At 41.5% G+C, this 17,131-nt stretch overlaps 1 protein-coding gene across 5 annotated transcripts in view; it reads right to left on the reverse strand.

The window, feature by feature from the left end:
• The window catches only part of Dgkg (diacylglycerol kinase gamma), a 157,056-nt gene extending 148,476 nt beyond the window's left edge, over positions 1 to 8,580 (reverse strand). For all 5 annotated transcript variants that reach the window (XM_076867246.2, XM_076867243.2, XM_076867245.2 and 2 more), the window contains exon 1: positions 8,514 to 8,580. In XM_076867246.2, coding sequence (XP_076723361.1) covers positions 8,514 to 8,580 — 67 coding nt within the window. The remainder of the gene's footprint in view (positions 1 to 8,513) is intronic.
• Positions 8,581 to 17,131: the final 8,551 nt, after the last annotated feature.

The raw sequence follows: 17,131 nt of genomic DNA on the forward strand, positions 1-17,131 counted from the left end.
GTATCATGAGGCTACCACCAGACTCAGAGGACATTGAGTTCCATTTCTGAGTATACAAAACAGGGCCATGGCCACCATTATTTGTAACAACTCCCATTTTGTTGAGTGCTTATTATATACTAGGCACTGACCTAGTAGCCTTAATATTTTATTTAAATCTCCATAACTCCCCTTTAATGTAACAATTATCCCCAATTTAGAGAAGAGAATTAGCCCTCTTTTAGAGAGGAGAAAATTGAGGTTTGTGGGATTCAAGTGATTCCTTCAAGGGCTCAAAGCTAGTGAGTGAGTCACTCTTATTTTTAACATATCTGAATAATATGACACAGCTCTGAGATTCACTGGATACACAAACACTGGCAAATCAGAAGACAAGACCCTTCCTCTGTGACAGTTACTCTCAAGCCTGACTGTGTGTTGGAATCATATGGGAAACTCTGTACACACTGAAACTCAGGCCTCACCCTAAGCTAATTAAGCCAACATCTATTGGAAAACCTAGGAATTCATACATATTAAACCTTCCTGTGGGATTCAAATGTTCAAAGTTGAGAACTTCTGCTCTCTGATGTGATTTTATTCTTAATAAGCAAAGACTGTCTTAAGAAGCAGCTGAACTTGTTGAATAATTATTGCCAAAAAAAAAAAGCACATACTCCAACAAATCTAAAATTGCTATGCATGGCAGACATGCTCCATTGTTTAAGAAAACGTTAAAGAATTACACCCAGTGGGTCAACTTATTCACCTGGTTGACAAAGCAGGGGTATGTTTTGCATTAACCATCAATCCATAGTTCTACCTCAAATCTGTTGTTTAGAAGGCTCTTTTCTGTGAAGGTTGCTAGTGGTAACAACTGCACTAAGTTGTTCAATCCAAAATTATTTATTTATGCTCTATGTACCGAGAACTCTGGGTCCTTAATCAAGCATTTGTTCCTAGCTTTTGAGCAAGTTCAAAGCCTATATAAGGGAGAAAGATGAAGAGGGGGAGGGAGAAGGGGATGGAACTGGGAACTGAAATGGAGTAAATCAAATTCCATGCATGTATGATTTTGTCAAAATGAACCCAACTATTTTGCATAACTATAATGTTCTAAACAATTAAAAAAAATTTTAAAAACCTATATAAGGAAAAAATTTGGCTCTGCTCACAAACAGTTGAGGATGCCATGTTGGTATGGAGCAGAAATGCCCTCCATATAAACAGACAAATCAGAGATTTGTGTTCATAGAAGAACATCAGCTGTGCTGTCTGGACCAGAACCCAGAGTTTTATACATTGTCTTCCAGTTAAGAACACTGAGTATTTGAGCACCAGGTTATTGAACTTTAAACTTTAAAGTAATCATAAGTCAACATGTCTGAAAGTGAACCTCAAAACCCACATATAAGAGTGAAAATCCAAGGTGCCTAACTTTTCATTCCTCAAAGTTCTTGAAGAGCTTCTTGAATTATAACAAGCATACGAATTGCCTGGGATCAGGTGAAAATGCAGATTCTAACAGCAGAACTGGACCAAGGCCTGAGATTCTGCATTTTGAATTAGATCCAGATGCACTCATTTATGCAGTTCATGGACCTCACTTTTGGTGACCCAGGCAGCATTCCTGCAGATCTGTGGGCTGACCATTGAGGCTTGCCTGTCACAAACCAGAAAAGACCATGATGCTGAGGCTACAGGGACATATTCCAAAGACAAGGAAAGGTGGAGATGCAGAGAAAAGGGGGGGGGGAAAGTTGATACATGAGGAAAGAAATAAAATATAAATTTTCTATATTCGAATAAAGCTGGAATGTACGAATAAATTTTCTAATTTTTTCAAGGAGTAAAGAACACAGTGAGATAGATACACACACAAAAAAAATTGTGAGGGTCCTAAAAGAGACCCTTGAAAGAGAGAGGATGATATCCAAACAGAGGAGCCAGGACCAAGAGCACTGCATTGAAAGTCCCATCTCTTCAGTCAGAAGGAATTGGGCCCCAGAGCAGGATGTGGAAGCACCTACAAGAAGACCAGCTTCATAAGCATTGACTCACTTTATATCCCACTCTCCCAGCTAGGCTTCTTTTCCTGATCACTGTTTATCCTCAGCGTGTAGCTCTTTGCCTGGCACAAACAGATACTCAATAAAGATCTATTGAACAACAAGGGCTAGAAAAGGGATTGATCTGGTCTTGCTTGTGCCATGTGCCCTATAATTCCCAGGAGCATAGGGGGAACAAGTAAACCAGGTGTTCTCAACCTTGGCTGCATGTTGGAATCACCTGGTCAGCTTTAAAAAATACTGATGCCTGGGTCCCATGCCTCCAGATTATTAGTAAATGGTCCAGGGTGGAATTGAAAATGATCAAAGCTTTGCATGTGATTCAGAATCTGCATTTAAACAAGCTCTCCAGGAGAGCTAAACCAAACTTGGAGAGCCACTGTTCCATTAGAATTTCTCCCCATCCATAGGATTCTGGAACTCCTTGTGGGCAGAGTCCTGGTCCTCACTAAGGAAAAAGACCAGTTGTACTCAAAAAGAGATATGGATGAGAAATAGTCATGGTTCTTTCTTCTAAGAAGCAATGAGAGATGACCCTTGTGGGCCTCGGATGCAGGTTTCAACAATGCGTATTCAGACCCTTACATTGTTCTAATTTATCAGCCTTAAACATTTTCTCTGGCTCCCCTATTCACATTGACAGGTTTGGATTCTAACTCTATCTACACATTAAAGTCAGAAACTTCGCCTTCACTGGACTCTAACAAAACATATATCCTAATGGCACAATGTACTGATCCATTATTTTTAAATATACTTAAAAAATTTTGCTCTATTATAATATAATTGGGCTATCTATCATCTATTTACTAAGGTATGGTTGAAAGTTGAACTCCTTTGGACATTTTTTTAATTTCTTGAAATGATATTGAAACAAACTGAACTTGCGTTAGAATTGAGAGACTTTGGTTCTAATTCCTATGCTATCATTGACCTTCTGTGTGACCTTGGGCTTCTGGTTTCAGTGCTTTCATTCATAAGATGGGTAGGAATTAGAATTAATGATGAGTAAGATCTCTTCCAGCTTTAAAAATTCTTCATGATCTAAGAAACTACTAGCTGATGAAGGAAATGTTATAGAATTAAAAGTCAAACTGAGGCTTCACCGACTATTTTCCTTTCTGAAAAAAACTAATAGTTTCTATCATTGACAAATCACGGAACTTTTAAATAACAAACAAATAAATCCTGGAAAAAATTTCCCCCATCCCAACAAAACAACAGTATTCTCAGAAAGATGCGCAATCATCGGGGTCCCCATGTGCAATTCTCTCTAAAGTGAAAAAGAAACTTGCTATAAACACAGAAACTAAATCCCGGAAAGGCTCCTGAAGGTCACTGAATCAACCAGACGACTAAGGTTCATATCTTTCTTTTTTTTTTTTTTAAATAGTAAACAAATTCTTTTAATATTTATTTGTTTATTTTTAGGCGGACACAACATCTTTGTTTGTATGTGGTGCTGAGGATCGAACCCGGGCCGCACGCATGCCAGGCAAGCGTGTTACCGCTTGAGCCACATCCCCAGCCCAGGTTCATATCTTTCTTATGGTGCCTTGGCCAACTCTGCCACATAGTTCCAGGGAAAGGAAACTCAACCCTTGAAATCCAATCTTCTACCTTGTACAGGCGTGACCTATGATTTCCTTCCACTAGTCCCAGGGCTACCATCTAGCCCCAGGGCTACCATCTTGAAACCATTCATAATTAATTTATCACCTCTTCCCCAAATAGCACTGACATATTTTAATAAACAAGCAGTTTTTCCTTTTCTTCCCCAGCAAAAGCACACATTATTTCTCCACAATCAGGCTGGGAGGCCCTCACTCTGCCAGCAACATTTCTTAAACAAATGTGGTTTATCCATCAACCACTGTAAACTGTAGTACCCATAAATACATGTTTTATGTCCAGAGAGGCATGATCAGGGTAGGGCGGGAGGGGACCCCAATTTGCCTTACTAAACACAATGAGTGTGTTAATGTATTCTAAGATTGTAATAACTTGTTTGGTGAAATGAAATACTTAAATGTATTCAAAAGAAGTCTCTGCAACCACTAAAAGTCATGCTCCCAGAGCTCGTTGAATGATGGAATCATGGTCTCTAAAGATGGTGGTTGTCCATCCCTGCCATCCCCATCTCTCACTGTGAGCCACTGTCTATGAGATATGGAGTCCATTCCCCCACCCCGTGGAATCTGGGTCAGGCCTGGAATGGCTTTAAACCATGGAATGTAGAAGGTCCATTCTAGGACCTCTGAGCCAAGGTGTTTAAAAGGTCTGGCAGCTGCTGCCTTTTTGCTCTTGGAGTCTTGAGCCATCATGTTAAAAGTCCTGCTAGAAGCAGACCACATGCAGAGGTCCTGGAAGATGAGGAGGTGCTGGACAGAGGCTCCACCTAGGAACCACCACGCAATGGTCTAGTCATTTTGAGTTGTTCCACTTAAAGCCTCAAACATGTGGACCAGAGACTCATCATGCCCACTGTGTCCTGTGCAGATTCACAACTTGTTATTCAAACCGACAAGTTTTGAAGTGGTTTTGATGCAGCAATAGATAATTGGAATACTGTTAGAGTGAAGAAAACAGCATACAAAATAGTATTGGATGTATATTCCCAAGTTTATGCCTCCACAAGCAGTTTTTATCATTTTTTTCTTTTCATTGCATTATAATTATATGTAATAGTGGAATTTGTTTTTACATATTTGTAGAGGCACAAAATTTAACAATATAACTTGGTTGATTTTTTCCAAGAGCAGTTTTAGAATGGATTTTCCTCTCCCAGAAAGCCACCAGAGAATATGCAGGTTTATGCTACATAAATGGAGCACTCCAAGAACCCCTCCCACTTGGTAACTTCATGGGAGGAAGTTCTCAGTTCTCCGGCTGTACACATCATTATTTCGCTATTGTAAAGCTCCTGTTTATGTGGTTGTGGAAGAGCAGTTGCTATGGCAATGTGATCTGACTGAATACCAGAATGCATCTAAAAGTGACTTTTTCAGGGTTTCCTCTCAGGACTAATCATTTTCCAAGAATTTTATCTTTTTTTCCCTCTCCTATTATAACAACAGGAATGGAGTACCTTGTCTAGTCCTGGAACATAGAAAGGGTGAGAAAGGGTCACAGGACAAAGATGATGGCTGAAGAAAAAAAATCCAAGCTAGGGAAGAGCCACTTATTACTAAATACTCTGGTTTCTCCCTTCCCTCTGCTCCTCAACTGCTCTGCCACATCTGGAACCCCCCTTCCCTTCACTCCCTACATCCTGGGCTCCTTCTTACCCATTTGCCTCTCTGTGTCTTCTGACTCCTTTACTTCACTGACCCCCAGCGGGGGATATACCCTCAGCTATATTCTCCAGCCTCTTGGTTTTTCTCCAACATTCTGGTTCTCTAAGGTGTCTTCATTCTGATTTTTTTCTTGTCTCCACACATGAGTCACAAGTCAGAGATGTAGCCTAACCCCTCATTCCCATTCACACCCACCACACACAGGATCTCTCACTTAGAAGGCAGAATCCTTGTGATGGGGTCCTACTTGCCTTCTAGTTCTTCCTCCACTTCACCCCATCTCATGTGCTCCAGGCTCTCAGTCTGTTTCTGCATCAGGAAGCCCTCCGCTGGGCCAGTCTAGGTCTCCTACTCCAGGCTCCCTACTTCTCAGCACCTGCCATAGTGTGACATCATTGTTTGGGTCCTGTCTTCCCCCATAAGGATGTGAGCTCTCTGGGAACAGGAACTGCATCTCATCCTTTGGTTCCCTGGAGCCTGGCACATGAATGCATAAGTGGACGTGTCATCAGCCTCTCAAAGTCAACATTCCTAAATGGTCTCCACCAGCCCTGTGGCCCACTATTGCCATTTTCTACAGATTCAGCCTTTGAGGTGTCTTCAATGGCTCCTTATTGGGGAATCCACTGCAATTTCCCACAAATCAGCATTTCTTCATTATGACACTTGCCATCCCAGCCTCGTCCCTTAGCTCAAACTAGATTTGCCCAAAGGACTCTGCCCGATTCCCTAACCTGCCAGTTCCTTGATCCGAGTCACCTGCTCACACCCTCCATTTCACAACTCTGTTAGTCACTTCCATCCAAGGCACACACCTGACATGCAAGACCAAGGCCTCTACTATCCCTGTCCCTCCTCAGATTCCCAACCTCATCCTCCTGCTCCTTTTCTCAATCCAGCCCAGACCTCTGCTCACCACCCCCTGGGCACCCTCTCCCTCTGGGACCCTCTGCCTTTGCATTTATCATCTACTATCTGCATTTTAAATCTTTCTCCCTTAGAGTTCACTCAGCTAAATCATTTGATATGGGTTCAATTGTATCCCCCCCATTCATATATTAAAGTCCCAATCCCCAGTACCTCAGAATGCGACTTTATATAGGGCGGATGCAGATTAATTGAGCTGAGGTCATACTGGAATAGGCTGAGTCCAATTCAATAAAACCATGTCCTTATAAAAAGGGAGAATTTAGACAGAGTCAGGCACACAGGGACCATGTGAAGGGATTCAGGGAGAACATGGCCAATGACAAGCTGAGGAAACAGGCCTGGGATAGGTCCTTCTCTCACAGTCTTCAGAAGGAACCACCCCTACCAACTCCTTGATTTTAGATTTCTAGTCCCCACTGATTGAAGACAATAAATTTCTTGAATCCCCCTATGTGTGGTACACGCTCTCCCGTATTGATTTCCCTGCCCTTGAATTCCTTATACCTTGTGCCTTTATAAGCTCCATTTAGCCAACACCTCCTTCCTGATGCCCTAGAGCAATTCTCTGTTTATGTCAGGAGCACATTTCTGACACCCTAACAAGATTCTGATCCCTCTAGGGTAGGACTCTTCTATATGCTTCTTTTTCATCCTTGTCGGGCTGATACTTTGCTGACCTATGGAGCAGGCTAAATTAAATTCAAGCTACCCCAGGGGGTGATTCCTTGTTCCCTGTCAATACATTGTAGAGTTTCTTTAAACTCATCAAGGTTAGACAAGAAAGCACAGGCCCCACAGTACCAAGAGGGAGAACGATCAGGATCCAATGAGGCTCTTGTTGACCTCGGGACCATGTGACGTCACAGGATGTTAGTTCCAGATGGTACCACAGGTTTAGAACACCTCGTTGGGTCCTCTTATTGTACAGAAGAGGACATGGAGGCTTGGGGTATTAAGGACTGTCTCAAGAAGCAGAGCTGGTAATTGTGGGGGGCCTGGTTTACTTTCAGATCAGTGGTATGGACAAGGGCTGCCTGAGGGAGAGGGAGGGGCCACCAAAAGGGCAATTGGAGGGGACCTGTACCACCTCAGCAGGCAGGTGGTCAACTTGCTACAGGCCCAAAGATCTACAAAGCTGCCATTATAATTAAAAGGAAGGGAGAGGAAATTGGGTGGGTGGGGCCACTCTGCATGACAAAGCACTCAAGAAAATCAGTGCCATGGCACAATCAATGAAGGCCACTCTGTGCAGAGGGAAGTGATCACACAGGCTTCTGCCTCAGCCTAAGCAGATTCCTGTCACCAGTCCGGATTAGCAGTGACCCATGGCAGGCACAGCTAAATGCCCATGTGTCAAGGGATCTCTCCACTGCTGACTTAATGCATTGAAATGGTTCCTGGGCACAATGAATGGGAAACCAAGAGTCCAAGCAAAAGCCCAAGACTTCCCAGATCAAAGTCAAGAGAGATTCACACATCAGAGTTCAGTCCCTAACTGAAAGAAGGTTTTTGGGTCCAAATGCAAAAGTGTTCAAGTCAGTCAATGAGTAACACGGAAACCATACAAATTGCAGCACTTCAAAATTATGCAATGAAGAGGTTTAACTGATTTGACCAAATGCTTATGATGGTGTTGGGTGAAAAGCTCAGGTTTCAAAAACAAGGTACACTGTTAGAATTCAATTATATAAAGCAACATAGAAACCAGACCAGCACAACTGCCGTTTGTTGTTTAGCTGTGGGTGGGTGTCAGGTGGCAATCTGTAGCCTGTATGAATATAGGTAGGCCATGCAGGGAAGTCCTGTATAGGTAGGACGTACTGGGAAAGTTTAACTGGTTCAGGTGAGTGGTAGTATTAGGGCTACCTAAAGGAATCTGCATGGAATGAAAATGCCTTAGGATGCCTCATGAGTAATTACAGGAAGAGAGTGATCTGAGACGATCATAGGGTTGACCAGCGATTTTTAACCCACTCTGTTTTCTTCAATGAATATCCCAAATTCTGTGGTGAGCATGTATTACTTATAGAGCCTAAAGGTAATTTCTTATATATTTTTAAAAATATCTTGTTTTTATATTAAAGACCCTAATTCTGTGTTTATAAGGCAATAGAAACTGTCAGGCCTGACCTTGCTCTCTGTGGCTTTGTAATGATTGTATTGCTCTGTTCTCCAGAAATACCCTCTCCAGGCAAGATGAAATCCCATCCCATGTCTGTCCATTCATCCATTTACTTACATTCAGAGTATTTCTGAAGTTGGTCAAATTCTTCGGGAGTGAGAGAGACCCATTGCTCTTCGCTCATCTTTAAACTGGGTGTGAGCACGTTGAAGCCAGGGATGGAACTGTGTTCACCAGGGTGAAGCTGAGGCCCAGCACAGGGACTGGCTCATTGCAGGTGTGCAACAAATGAACCCTTCAGGATACTTCTCAAGGGACTCAAGTGCCTCTGGTAGTGGCAGGCACGTCTCTGAAGTTGTGAAAAGTCCTCTGCTATTCCTCAGGTAACATTCTCCTGTTTGTAGTCAAGGTGAATTCACAAATTTTAGCTTTTCCTAGGTAGAAGCAGAAAAGACATTGTAAATGAGAATGTTAGAATTAAAAAAAAAAAGAAAATCCCAAAAGTTCTTTGCAGAAAGATCCACAGAAGGTAATGGTTCAGAGGGTTTTCAGGGAGCAATCTCCCTTTCGAAAGGGCTGGAGAGGGCATAGAAACCAAAGCAACACAACTGCCGTTTGTTGTTTAGCTGCGGGTGGGTGTCAGGTGGCAATCTGTAGCCTGTATGAATATAGGTAGGCCATGCAGGGAAGTCCTGTATAGGTAGGACGTACTGGGAAAGTTTAACTGGTTCAGGTGAGTGGTAGTATTAGGGCTACCTAAAGGAATCTGCATGGAATGAAAACGCCTTAGGATGCCTCATGAGTAATTACAGGAACAGTAATATATAAGGGGAGATTTGAAAGGTGAGCCATTCTCTCCTTCACTGATTTCTAAATTCTACTATTATAGCTGCTTACCTTCCCCTAGTGAGCCATTTTGAAAATTCATATAATCCCAAGATTGGCTAAAATCTAGTGATAGAAGCAGTTCTGTGTCCTCTCAGATCCATAAAAAGGAGGTAAGAGGGAAGGCCTGCTGGCCTCAGTGCTGAGGGGCCTAAATGAAGGGAAAGGGAATGGACTTAGAAAAATGGAGTCTTTTTCTTTTATCCCCTCCTAGCACGGCGTATTACGGTAAATCAGTTCTGTGGGATATAAAATTAATGTAGTAGGCCAGGACCAGCACTTAAAAACATGAAATAGAACAGAGTAGAATGAAATGGAGTTGAACATATTACTGTGCAGCTACCATAGTAAAAGTATGCCTTGCCTGGGGACTTGCCTTTCAGTTATACATGTATGTGTAGACTGATCATAATTAGGAGTATATTTCTTGTTCTGTTTGAGATTTAAAAAATTTGGTTGGAAACCATCGACCCAATAGGAGGAGAAATAAAGACACAGGATCTTACGTTACTAAAGAATAAGCCATTGCCGGGCACGGTGGTACATGCCTGTAATCCCAGAGGCTTGGAAGGCTGAAGCCAGGAGAATCGTGAGTTCAAAGCCAGCCTCAGCAAAAGTGAGGTGCTAAGCAACTCAGTGAGACCCTGTCTCTAAATAAAATAGGGCTGGGGATGTGGCTCAGTGGTCGAGTACCCCTGAGTTCAATCCCCAGTACAAAAAAAAAAAAAAAATGGTTCTAATAAAATAGTATCCATCCTGGGAACCAACTTCAAAGCAGGTTTGGGGATCCTGGAGCAAACAAGCAATGTAGGGTGGAGGTCCCAGTGGGCAGGCATATGTGGGGAATTCTCTGGAGAAGTGAATAGGTGGGCAGATGGGGGCTGACCAGATGCGGGGGTAGGGGGGAGAGGGACTCCAGCTCTGTAAGGAAGGGCAGTAGATGGGAGTGCATGGCTGGCAGGTGAGATGCCTGCATCGCTGGGAGCATTTAAGAGTGAATTTCTTGAATTTCTTCTCTGTAAACATTGGTGTTTCCAAAATTCTATCTTCAGCTGTCTCCTCACTCTACCTCCCTCCCTTCCCCGAGGGACCTCATCTGTCTCCACAGCTTCACTTACTCTCAGGGGCTAAGTTCTTTCCCGATGTGGATCTGAATATTTGGATCTTCAGAGTCTTCCACCCAGATGTAATTATCCAAGTTTCTACCTTGACTTTGCTGATTGTTCCAAACCACCTTAAGCTGGCACCTTCCAGGTCTCCAGCCTGATCCTACTCTGCATGCTGATCAAGCCTTACCAGGTCTACACCCAGGCCTGAGGCTGAAGGTTCACCTAAGCTCCTCCCCTTTCTCTCCTGCTAAGTCCAAGCACCCATTCAGGAGTGTGGCTGTCTCTCCATATCCCCTCCTCACCAGCACCAGGCCCCCATCATCTTCTGCCTTGTCTTTGACAACAGCCTCCTCTGTCTCCTAGTCTTTAAGTTTTTCTCTCTTCCCCTTGGTCTGCTCTGCAAATTGCCAACCAGATCACATCTCTCCAAGTAACAGAATTTTTCAGTGCTTTCTATTGCTTATAGAATAAGATGTAATCTTCTTTTCATGATACACGAGCTCTTTATGATCTAGTCCCAGATCATCAATTCAGTCCCAAAGCAAGAGATGTCTTTTAGAAATGTTTTCCATCTTACTAGGGAGTTCAACATTACAACCGCAATTACCAATGCTGCTGCTATCGTTTAATGGACACTCATTTCACACTGTGCTATATGCTTTATGTACCTTATCTAATTTAGTCCTCATAAGAACACGTACATTAAGTATAGTCATGAACTGCAAAATGACTTTGGTCAACACAGACTATAGACCTCATATGCGATAGTGGTCCCAAAAGATATAATGGAGCTGGAAAATTCCTATGGCCTAGTGATATTCTCGCTATCATGTCATAGCTCCACACATTACTCGTGTTGGTGGTAATACTAGTATAAACAAACCTACTACACTGCCAGTAATATGAAAGAATAGCACATACACTACAAACAACATGTCATACTTGATAGTAAATGAATAAGTTACGGGTTTATGTATATACTACGCAATACTTTTTATCATTGTTTTACGTGTTCTCCTACTTATTAAACAAAAGGCTTACTAAACTAATAGGCCATGCTATGATGACAGTGGCCTCATACACCCCATGTAACCACATCCCTCATTCACATCAAGAGACTGTGTTGAGTGTTGGACCTAATACCACTTAAGTTTGTGTAACTCTATGTTGTTCACACAAAACCAAAATTGCCTAACAATGCAGCTGTTAGAACACATCCCTGCCATTAAATGAAAAATGACTGTATTGCTGTCTCTATCTTGCAGGTGAGGAAAATGAGGAGGCAGAAAAAGGAGAAAAAGGCAGCCACTACTGCTTTGGTTTAAGAATGCCTCAATGGTCTAATTATTCTTCACATTTTCGTAAGCAGAATTCTAAGAAGACCCAGAGACATACCGCATGATAGGGCAACATTGGACTCAATGCCAAAGGCAGGGAATTGGAATCTGAGGCTCTGTCTCTTGTTGATTTGATTCTAGATAAATCTTTCATTACTTCAACTTCAGCTTTTTCCTCTTAAAAATGAGGATACCAGCAGGGTGTGGTGGTACATATCCATAATCCCAGTGGCTCAAGAGACTGAGGCAGGAGGATCACAAGTTTAAGGCTAGCCTCAGCAACTTAGTGAGGCTCTGAGCAACTTAGCAAGACCCTGTCTCAAAATAAAAAATAAAAAGGGCTGTGGCTATGGCTGAGTGGTTAAGTGCCTCTGGGTTTAATCCCTGGTACTAGGAAAACAAAAATTGGTGAGGATATCGATTTTGAAAAAAGGCTCACTGAGTTGGTGTCAGGAATAAGTGAGTTAATATACGCAGAATACTAAGCCCCCAAATTCCCACTTAGCACAATGCCTGTCATGTAGTGAACACTCAATGAATACTTACTCTTCTTACCCACTACTGACACAGTGCGTAGCAGTCAGCTGACAGCAGTTGGAAGGAAGGTCTGCGGTGTGTCACAGACTTCGAAACCTCCTCTTAATCTTGTTCCAGGTGGTTGAATTTTGTAATTACTGTCAAAGTTTTATCCACTAGTTTAATTATTACTATGATAGTGATTTTCTAATTCCATCATTCTCTATATATTTATTAGTTGAGAATCTATTGCAAGAAGGAGCTTTCCCTTCTCTTTTATTTATTTATATCAGATATATATATATATATATATATATATATATATATATATAAATTATTATGTCAGTATATATGTACAATGAAAAGTACATATATAATAAATACAAATTATATAAAGTAAACATAAATAATGAACACATATAAATAAGTATAAAATATGTAGCTTTAATATAGATATTATATTTATTATATATATTATGTTATATGTAATATATAATATATATTCAATTATATTCATGGATTCTTATTTTATCCAGTGGGTTATAATCCATTGCTATCTTTATTTGTTTGGATTCTCAAATTATCCCAGATTTGAACATCAGAAGCTCATTCCAACCACCTGGAACAAGATTAAGAGGAGGTTCCTTATTTTTTAACATATTCCCTACAGATCTAGGAAATACATGCACATGCACACAGACATCTCATCTCTGTCTGCCTCTCCATCCATCTATCACCCTGACTTCATGCTCATGCCTCCAACTCCAGTCCAACAATGTCCATTTTAGCCTTCCCCTTGTTCCATATTTTTAAGCCCTCTTCTCCAACAAACTTTGTTTCCGTTATTGACAAGATACTTATTTGTTCAACCTTACCATACACAGAAATTTTGGAACCGCTAGTTCACACCTCTGTGAAAAAGAGTTCACAATTTGCTTTCAGGTTCTTTGATTTTCAGGCAACCGTCTCTCCTCAAAAGATTATTTTCCAAAGCTGCTTGCGTCAGTTCTTTCCCACCCCCATTACTTTCTGTTTGAATTTCACTTTAGGGTGTTTTCTCCATTCCCAGGGTTTCTTTTCAGTGTGGTTCCAAACGCCTGAATCATATTAAAGGGTACACCCAGGGAAGCATTGTTTCCCCCCCCATTCTTTTTTCTCTGTTCCTATCCCTCTTTTTTCCATCTTATTCCCACTCACCCCTGAAAGTTTCTTGTCAATCTTTCCTGTGTTAATTGTTGCACAGCGAGCAGACACATGGACACTTTATTTCCCTTTCCTCCTTCCACAAAAGACAGCACATGATAGATGGTTGTTTGCATTGTTTTTTTCAGTTAACAATGTAGTCTATGAATCACTCCATATCTATTCATAGAGATCTTCCTCATTTGGAACCAAATGTGACTCTAACAATTCCATTTCAGAGGCTTCTTGGGGCTTAATGGGCCAACTCCTCAGCCAGTTCCAGAGGTCCTTTACCCATGGTGATAATTCACTTCCCCATTCTCACCCCAATTACCTCCTCCCCCACACATTTTATGCTTTAGCCAGATGGACCTTCTGTCTACTTCTAGCACTAGCAAAGTGCCTGACACATGGCAGGACCTCAGAAATACGCCATGCCTTTAATCGACCTGGGATGCCCTTTATTACTTCCTTCCTATAACAAACCACTTGCTACTCATCTCTCTGCTTCCATATAAAAAGTTGCTTCTTTCCTTTTTGGAACTCTTTGAGCAAATTTATCTGCTCTTCTAGTTGTGTTCCATAGAACTCCACATGTTTCTGTATTGACATTGACAGTCCCGTGTGGGAGACAAATACTTAAACAGCTAATTAACACACAAGCCATGGGGCTGGAGTTGTAGCTCAGAGGTAGAGCACTTGCCTCGCAAGTGTGAGGCACTGGGTTCAATCCTAGCACCACATAAAAACAAATAAAGGCATTGACTCCATATACAATTAAAAAAAACAAACACAGTCACAAGCTGCAAGGGTAGTGGTACAGATATGGCCAGGGCATTATAGAATTGAGCAGCCATAGAGGTCAGGAAGCTTCCTGAAAGAGCTGATGCACCTGGTGAGGAGGGGTAAGGAGGGGAAGAGGTGTCTGTTGTAATAACTCAACAAATGCTCTTATTATTACCATCATTGTTCCATTGTAGCTCAGGCCTTGGCTTCACAGGGGAAGGAGTGGCACTGTTCTTTATTTCTGCCAGGAGAAAACAGGGGCTGAAACACTGCTTGATTCTGTAAATGGATCCCACACGACAGCCCACCTCAGCCTTTCTGCCCTTTGATAGGGATGACAGCTCTCACACAAGAGGGCTGCTGGAGCTCCCATCAGCGGGCTTTTCCTCTCAGCAGCCAGCCCAATCACTTTCCTCTCAGAGGCTCCTTTCAGTGTAAACAATCTTCTTATTACCACCCTGAGCATCTTTCCTGACAGGACAAAATTTAATAGGGTTTTCTAAATAAAACTCAGATTGGATATTGTCTGACTTGGATGGGAGAAGAGTATTTGATGTCACTAAAGCTATGCCACTCTGAGCAATGGCTTCAGCTCCCTGGGCCTCAGTTTCCTTGCCTATAAAATGAGGGGGTGGGAATAATGGTTTCTGACACATTTTCTAGCTCTGCAATTTTGTATACTGGATCGAACTCTATTTGTTCTGTACAGATGTCAGCATGGAAATCACAAGTCAGAAGGAGATGGCAAATTCAATGAGTATTGAATTGCACCCCAGGTCTCTCTATTCATTTGAATGAATCATCCATACCCAATTATCCAGGAACAAACACCTTTTCATCTCCTCTTTGCTCTCCTAAAAACATTAATTCATGAATATGACATCAGATTGGGGGAGCTTATTTATATGCATCTGAAGATAGATAACAAAGCCATAAGGCACCCATTTTTTTTTTTTTTTAATAAAAGAAGAATGTCTAGAAGCTAAAAAGAGTCCTTTCTCTTCCCAGACTTGGGACAAGTCACCTCTTGACAACTGTCCCATCTCTGGCATTTATTCCCATTATTCCTTCTTCGATCCCGTGACACTTATGTGGCCTTTGCATTTCAGTTCAAATATCACCTACTTTAAGAAGTTCTCGTACATTGCCCAGCCTAGTCTGGGCATGGCTTCTCTATTCTCCAATAGCACTTTGGGCTTTTCTTCATTATGACACTTACAACACTATATGGACTTGCCAATTGTTAGAGTTTGGATATTAGGTGTCCCCCAAAAGCCCATGTGTAAGACAATATGAGGAAGTTCAGAGGTGAAATGATTGGGTTATGAGATCCTCACTTAATTAATGGATTAATCACCTGATATGGATTAACTGGGCTGTAGGCAAGTAGGGTATTGCTGGAGGAAGTGGGTCACTGGGGGCGTATCTCTGTCCAGCAGAACTCTCTCTGCTTCCTTACTGCCATGTCCTGAGCTGCCTTCCTCTGCTACACCCTTCCACTATGATATTCGGTCTCACCCCAGGCCCAGAGCTATGGAGTCGGCAGTCTATGGACCAAAACTTCTGAAAATGTGAGCCAAATAAACTGTTCCTTCTCTAATTGTTCTTGTCAGAGCTTCTGATCACAGTGACAAAAAAAAAGCTGACTTAAATACCAACTCTCTTTCCTATTGAACTCTGAACTCCTTTTGGGCAGAAAAAAGTGTTCCATCTACTTCACAGCTCTAGTCATTATAAGGTCTCTGAAGGTTCATTTCTTGACCACTAGAAAAGTCATGCTTGACCTTTTTTGGCAGAGATCATTTGCATGGAACAAAAGATCTTACCACATCTGACTGCATGTCCGTGTAGAGAAAGAACAGAGTGATAATAAAGAATTGGAGAACAAAATCCTCAAGTTGGAATAAAATGGTTGATAGTATCCTTATTAGTTGCTGACTTTATAATAAAATATGGATTGACACATACCTTTTAATATAAAATATGACCTATAAATTTAAAGGCTATCAGGATTATGAACTCTAACCTACAAACTTATAACATGGCCACTTTATTATGCTTAATCTGATAGTAGATTCAAGTTATTAAGTTCCTTGAATCTATTAATGAATTGTCACAGCCCATTATATTGGTGGTCCTCAAGAAACCATATTTCCTACTATGCCTGTGACTTGTCTTAATTACAGAGATGCAGTGGACGGACATGATGCTGTGCCTGTCAGGCCCAAGCCTTGAAAAGTCCTGGTAGCTTCCATTTTTGTGTTCTTGGGAACAATGAACTGCCTGATATGAATTTCAGCCACTTTGCTGGAAAGATCACAGAGAGACCACGTGGAAAGGCCAGACAGACAAAGAGAGGTTAACATCACTTGGAGGAGAACTGAGCAACCCAGCTACTGACAAGACCTGAAACCCCACATATAAGACCCAGTCGGACATTTCAGCCAGAACTCCATCATGCTGGGCATACCATCTTGGATTTTCCAGCCTTCATTAACATCATGCAGAATAGAAATAACTTATTCATGCTGAGCCTGATCTGGATTCCTGTGTGCACAATCATGCAAATAATAAAATGAGTGTTGAGCTAGTATGTTTTGGAGTACTTAGTTATGTAGTCATAGATAACCAAAACAACTGTATAAGCACTTTTCGGTTCAGATTACATATGTATCTGTTTAGCAACAGGATATGCATGATTCATTCTTGAACTACAACTTGTTCATATCTTAAAATCTAGTAATTGGAAAATTGTAGACTAAAAATACATTTGATGCAAATATGTACCACTGCATGCTGTAGGGTTAACCAAATATCCTCCACAGACTAATATGATAATGCTGAAGTCAAATGAACTATAATTTCTAATTAAAAAAGAAAGTATAGCAGTAGCTGAAAAACCACAACCAACTCAAAACAA

This window comes from Callospermophilus lateralis, chromosome 10 (genome assembly GCF_048772815.1).
Source record: "Callospermophilus lateralis isolate mCalLat2 chromosome 10, mCalLat2.hap1, whole genome shotgun sequence".
NCBI classification, from domain to species: Eukaryota; Metazoa; Chordata; class Mammalia; order Rodentia; family Sciuridae; genus Callospermophilus; species Callospermophilus lateralis.